The following is a 9,247-nucleotide window of genomic DNA, read 5'->3' as shown; positions in this document are numbered from 1 at the left end:
TCCCAACCTTGGGAGCTCTGGGGAATCACTTGCAGACATTCCCCAGAGCACCCCCACTGGGTGTCTAAACCCAGAGAAGAAGCAGAATTCACAGTAGTCTGTCCCTGAGGGACTCCTACTCTTAGGGAAACAGGAAGTACACTACATCAAGAGAGAACCCTATGAGACAAAAGAATCCAGATGGCAGGCCTTGGGTCTCAGACTTTCTACTTGTGATAAATTTCAGCAAAGGGGCAAGTGCAGTGCTTGGCTCAGTGGGGAAAGTCTGTAGCTCTACCTCAACAGTCAGGCAGCCCTGGTGCTTGCGAAGGATCTGGAGAAGGATACTTCTCCCTCTCACCTACCATTGTGGACACAGTTGGGGCTTCTCCCAAGGGAGCTCAGTGCGGGTGCACCTGTAGCATTTCTGGAACACTTCAGAGTAATTTCATCCCCACAGGAGGAGTGCCCTTCAGGTCAGACTAGACTGAGAGGGAGAGTCACAATCCCTCTCTGCGTGCAACATCAGCATTCCTGCAGATGAAAAGAGGTGCTGGTCTGATCTGAATAACTGGAACACTAGGTACAGTGTGTGACTCACGTGACTGGGAGGTGGATCAATTTCCTGCTGGCCTGATAGGGGAGCTGAGGTGCTTCCTCTCTACCCTCTGTAAAGACCTCACTGTGTTTCACTGAGGGCTCCCCCAGCTGCCTCTGTCAAAGCTGGGACCTCTGCCTATCATTGGTTATTGCATTTACCCACACACTTAACTATAACTGGTTTTTACCCATGAAAACCTCCTGCTGGCCTGAAGCCTGAACTGTTTGATCCAGTGAATAAAATGCTGGGGGAATAAATAAAGTGCATATTACTGGGGAACAAGATAAGCTTCATGAGACCTCTGCCATTCTATCTCCACAGGAGACAGAGGACCTGCTCACACACTGAGAACATTGCTACTACAATCAGCAGCTGAGAAAACCACTATGCAAAGACTTTCTATAACCAAGGAAATTATGGAGTCCTCAACGCTTAAAACTTTCAGAGTTGAACTAAATTGAAATTTTTGACATACCAGATAAAGAATCCAAAAAGTGGATTATTAAGCTACTCAAGGATATACAAGAGAAAGGTGAAAGCCAGCATAAAGAAATTTTTAAAACAATTAAGGATACAAATGAAAAGTTTTCTAAACAGATAGATAATTTCAAAGAAAAAACAATCAGAACTGTTGAAAATGAAAGACATATTTAACGAATTACAAAATGCAGCAGAAAATTTTAACAATAGACTAGACAGAGTAGAAGGAAGAATTTCAGAATCTGAAGACAAAGATTTGAATTAACCCAATCAGACAAAACTAAAGAAAACAAGAATAAAAAGAAATCAAAAAGTCTCTAAGAAATATGTGATTATGTAAAACATCCAAACTAAAAATGATTTGTGTTCCTGAGTGAGAAGGAAAGGCAAGATGTTTGGAAAATTTATTTAAGGGAATAATGGAGGAAAATTTCCCTGGACTTGCAAGAGATTTAGACATCCAAATACCAGAAGTTCAAGAACTCCTTGGGGATTCATTGCAAAATGGTCATCACCAAGGCACATTGTCATCATGCTATCTAAAATCAACAAAAAGGAATGAATTCTAACAGTGGTGAGAAAAAAGCATCAAGTAACCTATAAAACAAACCTATTAGACTAACAGCAGACTTCTCACTAGAAACCTTATATGCCAGAAGAGATTGAAGTCCTATATATAGCCTTCATAAAAACAATAATGGTCAGCCAAGAATTTTTTTATTCAGCAAAACTAAGTTTCATAAATGACAGAGAAGTAAAGTCTTTCTCAGATAAACAAAGGCTGAGGAAATTTGTCACTGCTAGACTAGAAATGCTAAAAGGATTTCTAAATCTTGAAACAAAATGTTGATATACACCAGAACAGAACGTCTTAAAAGCATAAAATTCACAGGTCCTTTAAAACAATAACACAATAAAGAAAACAAAGTCACTAGGTAGCAATCAATGTGATAACTGGAACAATACCTCACATCTCAATATTAACACTGAATGGTCGGGCACAGTGGCTCAACACCTGTAATCCCAGCACTTCGGGAGGCCAAGGAGGGCGGATAATGAGGTCAAGAGATCAAGACCATCCTGGCCAACATGGTGAAACCCCATCTCTATTAAAAATATAAAAATTAGCTGGTGTGGTGGCAGACGCCTGAAGTCCCAGCTACTCAGGAGGCTAAGGCAGGAGAATAGCTTGAACTCCAGAGGCGGAGGTTGCAGTGAGCCAAGATCACGCCATTGCACTCCAACTTGGGTGACAGAGCAAGACACCATCTCAAAAAAAAAAAAAATATATATATATATATATGTGTATGTATATACTGTATGTGAGTACAGAATGGCAGAATAAAGTTAAAAAAATCACAAATCAAATATCTCCTGTTACTTTAATACATGATCAAATTCCTGAATCATCATTACAGTGAGAGAATATTAGAATCAGAAAATGTTGAGTCCAGCAGTTTTCAAATTTTTCTTCAGGAAACCCCGTGGAGTTCCGCTGGATCCATATTTTCAAAGATTTTGCCTCATCCAAAAACATTGTTCCTATTTTGTATGAAGTAATCAATTTAAAACAAACAGCCCACATTGCCACAGAATAAAACTACAAATCAGTAGTATTTAACATTAAAATGATACATGTTTTCCATCAAATGCAGATGGAAAGACCATTTTCTAGTGAAGGGAAAAGAAAAGAAGTTAAACTAATGAGATATAATATAAGATAATGAGCAGAACCACAAGAGAACAATGAAGTAGGAAAGGGACATAAGAATTTCAGGGAAGTGGATTGCAATATGGTGATCAGGGAACACCTTTAGGAAGTAATAATAGAAGCCATTAAGAACTGAGAAATGTGAGGGAGCTGGCTATAAAGACTCCTAAGGGGAAGAGCATTGCAAAAATGGGTGGAACGAAGACAAAGCATTGATTATGCCATGTTTATTCTAAAAATCGAAAGGCAGATAGCATGTCTGGAATGGATTGAAAGGAGACAAAAAGACTAGGAGATGGGAACAAACAGGTAATGAGGGCAAGAGCACAGAGATCTTGCACATCTTTGTAAGGAACTTGACTTTTACTCTGAATAAGTGGAAAGGTCATTGGCGTTCTTTGAACAAAAAACTAACATGATCTAACCGGCATTTTAACAGGACCATTCTGCCATGTGGAAAGACTCAAGTGGGATAAGAATAGAAGCAGAAAGAACAATTAGAGGGTAATCATGGCCTCATATAGAGTGAAAACATTGGAGCTGGGGAAAACTAGTCAGGTTCTAGGTATATTTCAAAGAATCAAGGAGATGTTGCTAATTAAAACGCAGCAGTGTGAAAACAAGAGAGTGGTCAAGAATAACATAAAATGACTGTTCCTAACATGGAATAATGCCATTTACTGCAGTGGAGAAGACTGAATGAGGATAAGGTTAACAGGATAATTAGTAAAAATTTCTTCTTAGTGATAACACGTAAGCAAATAATATAGCTCTTAGAATACAATGATAAAACAGTATTCCCTGTGAATTCAATTTTCTGGAGATGCCCAGGAGACATTAAAAAAAATATGTATATATTAACTAGACATTTGAATCCATGAGTCTCACTTCAGGGAGGAGGCATAGTCAGGGGAGGTAACATTGGAGTCATGTGCATGTAGAAGCATTTAAAGTCATCAGATTGGATGAGATTACCAGAAACTGGTGGCAGACGGAGAAGATAAGAGGTTCAAGCACTGATTCTGGGGGCTCTCTAAAATTCAAAAGTTGGTTCTATAGCACTGGGACACATGCAGCAAGAAAAGTGGAAGCAAACCAGACAGGTATGACAACCTGAAAATCAAGTAAAGATTTTCCAGCAGAGAAGGAGCGAGAAACTATGACAAATGCTGCAGATAGACCTAATCAGATGAGAACTTCATCATTGGGTTTAGCCATGTGAGATCACTGAAACCTGAGTGAAGTAGAGGTAGCAAAAGCTCAAGTGGAACAATCTTGTATTGTTCTATGTTTACTCAGAAATAACACTGTTTGTTGATATTGATGTTTATTAATGCTAATATTGAGAGTTGAGTGTGAACTGAGTGATTTTCCTAGGTCCCAAGAGGATGAGCATATAAATAAATATCATGTACACTTGAATTTTAATTTATTTACCTACAAAATGACTTAGGTTAATAAGAAGTTAGTGTGTCAAGAATTGTCTTTACAGTGTAAGACAGATATATATTTGCTAGATATATTTCTCTCAACCCATTTCTCTGGTAACATTTGTAGTTCTATGTGAAGAGAATCCTGGAGGAGTGGGTGGAGTGATACTATACTATACATAGATTACATTTAAAATTGGTGTTTAAGTTATTATTATTGTATTTGTTATAAAATATATGTAAAATATAGTAAATACTGTGTACTTTGTATTTTCATCATTGTATATCATTCTTCTGTACACATTTTCCCCATAACTTTGTATCTATTCCCTTTTTCCATTACACTTCTCTTAGTATAAATGAATATTTATATATTCACTCTCATAATATTATGAGATATGAATTTATAATGCTTTCATAATGTTTCAGTGCATAGAAGCACTTGAGGAAAAATACTTTATTCTTCTTAAACTATATTTAAAAGAGGGATGCCCAGTATTTTAAAGACAAACAAATGATATTTAAAAATAGAAATTTACACAGTTAGCAAAAGAGAAAATTGACAAGATGAAGAGAATCAACGTATCAGCAAAATAGAAATAATGAATACACATTTTCTTTCCTTGAACAGTCATTCCTAAAGGAAAAACATAATTAAACAAGTTAAGAAATTTAGAATTGAATACATGATTGCAAAGTCTGTTGCAAAATGAAAACTTTCTAAAACAAACAATTAGATTGTTGGTTCTAGACTTCAAAGATTACTGCAAATGTGATCTTATGTAGCATAATTCTACATATTCATGACAGTGATTCAGACTGAGCTCATTTCCTTTCCCCATAGATGAGATTCCTTACAGCCATGCAGAGGAGCAATCACACAGTGACTGAGTTCATCCTGCTGGGCTTCACCACAGATCCAGGGATGCAGCTGGGCCTCTTCATGGTGTTCCTGGGTGTGTACTCTCTCACTGTGGTAGGAAATATCACCCTCATCATGTTGATCTGTAATGACTCCGGCCTCCACACACCCATGTATTTTTTCATTGGAAATCTGTCGTTTCTGGATCTCTGGTATTCTTCTGTCTACACCCCAAAGATCCTAGTGACCTGCATCTCTGAAAACAAAAGCATCTCCTTTGCTGGCTGCCTGTGTCAGTTCTTCTTCTCTGCCGGGCTGGCCTATAGTGAGTGCTACCTGCTGGCTGCCATGGCTTATGACCGCTACGTGGCCATATCCAAGCCCCTGCTTTATGCTCGGGCCATGTCCATAAAGCTGTGTGCATTGCTGGTAGCAGTCTCATATTGTGGTGGCTTTATTAACTCTTCAATCATCACCAAGAAAACGTTTTCCTTTAACTTCTGCCGTGAAAACATCATTGATGACTTTTTCTGTGATTTACTTCCCTTGGTGAAGCTGGTCTGTGGCGAGAAGGGCGGCTATAAGGTTCTGATGTACTTCCTGCTGGCCTCCAATGTCATCTGCCCTGCGGTGCTCATCCTGGCCTCCTACCTCTTTATCATCGCCACTGTCTTGAGGATCTCCTCCTCCCAGGGCCGCCTGAAAGCCTTCTCCACATGCTCCTCCCACCTGACCTCTGTCACTTTATACTATGGCTCCATTCTCTACATCTATGCTCTCCCTAGATCTAGCTATTCTTTTGATATGGACAAAATAGTTTCTACATTTTACACTGTGGTATTCCCCATGTTGAATCCCATGATCTACAGCCTAAGGAATAAGGATGTGAAAGAAGCTCTGAAAAAACTCCTCCCGTAAATCAAGATTATCTCCACCAGAGGAGAAACAAAGACTATTTTAGATGCAGTTTTTTGTATTTCAAACAGAGTTACCATTGTGCTTTATCATGATCAATCCTCTTCTTGATACATGACAGTTACAGACACGTACAATAAGAAAATTAGGAAAATTTTAGAAGAAAAACTTCTGAATATATAAGAATTGAAGTGTATTTCCTGTCTCTCTTATTAAAGGCAAACATAAAACTTAAGCCAAAAACCTCTCCTATACCTTCATAAAGTGATGAACAGCCTACCTCATTAGCCTACGATTTGGCTAACGGATATGTGTAGAATAGTATCTATATTGTTCCTAGAACTAGGAAGAACTGTGATCGGTCCAGTCTTAGTATTTTCCTATGTTTAATAACTAGATGACATTCATCACTTTCCATTGCCTTAACAGAATATCTTAAGGATTTTATACATTACTTTCCTCCCAAGAAGTATTAGTGCAAAGATCTAGCGGCACTCAAGAAATAACTCAATACAAACGAGATCCAGAAAGGTATGATCTTGCTAAGTTGTATGCCTCTTTACAAGTTTCTTGATTAAGAAAAATTCATTAAGATCTCATACATATGATTTTTGTAATTCACTGTATAACTCTCAGAGCTCCTCTTTATTTTACAAGGGTGAACTTACAAGGACTTTTACATTAAAATTGTGACCTTCTGAGCATCAAAGGGCAATTACCATCATTTAAAAAATAATAATAATTTTGGTGAAGTGAAAAATTTTAAAAACAAAAGCCTATGAGTACGCATTGCTCAATAGATATTTTATTGTATTTATTTCTAATGAATATTTTATAGAGAGAATATGTACATACAGGGGTGATTCCACAAAAGGAATTTCACTTAGCATAATGTCTTCTAGGTTCATTCACGTTGTTGCAGGTGACAGAATTACATTTCTTGTAAGGCTGAATAGTATTCCATTGTGTATTATATACCACTTTTTTTCTTTTATTCATTTATCTGTTGATGGGCATTTAGGTTGTTTCTAAGCCTTAGCTATTGTGAATAATACTGCAATGAACAAGAGAGCACAGGTATCTCCTCAATATACTGATTTCAATTCCTTTAAGCATCTACCCAGAGGTGGAATTGCTGGATGATGTGGTAATTCTATTTTTCTATTTTTAGTTTTGGTAGAAACCTCTATACTGTTTTTCAAAATGGCTGTGCTAATTTACACTCCCATCAATAGTGTATAAGAGTTATCTTTTCTCCACATCTTGGCCAATGCTTGTTAACTTTCATCTTTTTGATAATGATCATTCTAATATAATGTATATGAGGTGATATATCATTGTAATAAGGAAATAAGCCTGGCACAGAAGAAAACATCTTGTGTCATCCCACTTAAGTGTGAGATCTAAAAGTTAGAACTCCTACAGGTAGAGAGTACAATAGTAGTTGCCAGTGACTGGGGCAGGGTGAGTGGAGAAAGGAGAAATGTTGATCAGAGGGTACAAAGTTTCATGTAGACAGGAGGAATAAGTTCTGGTGAACTACTACAGGACAAGGTGACTACAGTTAACGGTAATGTATTGTGTATTTCAAAACTACTTAAAAAATGGATCTTAAATGTTCTCATCACAAAGCAATGATAAGTGTATGAGGTGATGGACATAATAATTAGTGGGAGATGTTCAATCCACACTGTATACATGTACTGAAGCATTGCATTTTACCCCATACATGTATAAAATTATGAGTTATCAATACAAGCAAAATTTTAAAAAGATGAATATGACAAGTGGCATTTAATTTTGATTATTTTTTCAATGTAAGACAGTACTAATGTAATTTATGTTTATAAACATGAATACTCTCTGGTTTGAATTGGCATAAGCAGTAAAGGAAGAAAATGCAAGAAACTGAATTAGGCAGGTAGACCCAGAAAATGTACAAGATTCACACAGAGTAGAAAGAATAAATCCACACTGGCAATCACGGACATTAACACGGTAAGTGGATGCAAGAATTAAAATCAATACAAGTTGCAACACACAGTAACACAGCCAAAACAGAGTCCAACAGTGTAATTCCAAGATGCTCATGTCAGGCAATCTTCTAAAAAGGAACGCTATTTATGCCAACTCAGTCTTCTGGTTTTCTAAAACACATGTTCTATTTCCCACTAATGTTATTAAAATTCCTGTAAAACACATTCTTCATTTTTCAAAGTAATGTTAGCAGACTCAATTAGTATATTGCAGTGGCAGTAAATCAATTACTTTATGTTTCTTGACTGAAACTAGAAAGTACATCATTCCAGAGGGAAGCATCAATTGCAGAAAGTAAAACTGATGTGACACACCTAATCTTAAAACACCGTGGTATCATAAACCCTGACATATAACTATAGAAGAGAGTCTCAAACTACTTGAGGGCTTCTTTTCTAATATTTTTATGGGAGTCTACCAGAATTCATTCTTCAAAGAAGAATAAGAATATGCTCATATATCCATATATTGTAAACATAGCTGGCTAAGTATATATTCATATTATTTTATACTTGGAAGTTAGCTCTAGAATTATGTCTAAGTAATATTACAGAGACTTTAGTAAAAAGATAAAGTGCAGCTAATAATAATCTTATGAAAACATAAAAATAAATAATATAAAATATAAGCATGCAGCATGTTTTATAACATAATTTAGAAACATGTTTAAGTGTAAATTTAGCGGTAAGTTTTTCATTCACTTTTGGAAATGTTTCATCTGCAACTTATTGATTTGAAGCATTCAGAAAAATCTTTCATATTAATTTGAAAGTAAAATACAAATTCCTAAGGGAATTTAACTACCGAGGTCAAAAGTGAATTTGAAATTCTTAAGGTAAAGTGATTTGTAAGATTTTTCTTCTAGATATGAGTTTTAATAAATAAAACATTTCTAAAAGTACAAAAGTATACTGTGGTCTCATCCTTACAAAAAATCTCCTAAATTTAATGTTCTTTGAAAAATGCACAACTCTTAGTGGTTGCATTAGTCTGGATTCTTCAGAGAAGTAGAACCAATAGAATGTGTGCATATATGTGTGTGTGATGTGTGTGTGTGTGTTTGTGTGTGTGTGTACAGATTAATTTTGAAGCCTGTCAAGTCTAAAGCTGCAGTGTGGCCTAGGAGACTTGAGACCAAGGAGAGCTGCTGGAGCACTTCCAGGCTGGCAGCTTAGAGACCCAAAGAGTCAATGGTGCAGATTAAATCCAGGAGCAGAGTGCCAGAGAATACC

The 9,247-nt window shown here is 36.6% G+C and overlaps 1 protein-coding gene across 1 annotated transcript; it reads left to right on the top strand.

Moving 5' to 3' along the window:
* Positions 1-5,063: 5,063 nt before the first annotated feature.
* Positions 5,064-5,981, top strand: LOC129489780 (olfactory receptor 9G1). Its single transcript, XM_055292878.2, has one exon. It carries the CDS (start codon positions 5,064-5,066, stop codon positions 5,979-5,981), a length of 918 nt encoding a protein of 305 aa, XP_055148853.1.
* Positions 5,982-9,247: the final 3,266 nt, after the last annotated feature.

The sequence above is a fragment of the Symphalangus syndactylus genome, chromosome 1 (genome assembly GCF_028878055.3).
Source record: "Symphalangus syndactylus isolate Jambi chromosome 1, NHGRI_mSymSyn1-v2.1_pri, whole genome shotgun sequence".
NCBI lineage: Eukaryota > Metazoa > Chordata > Mammalia > Primates > Hylobatidae > Symphalangus > Symphalangus syndactylus.
Note: the sequence above shows the minus strand (reverse complement) of the source record. Positions and strands in the feature narration are given on the sequence as shown.

Excerpts from the sequence above, each read along its gene's own strand:
- LOC129489780 (XM_055292878.2), top strand. The coding sequence starts at position 5,064 with ATGCAGAGGAGCAATCACACAGTGACTGAGTTCATCCTGCTGGGCTTC.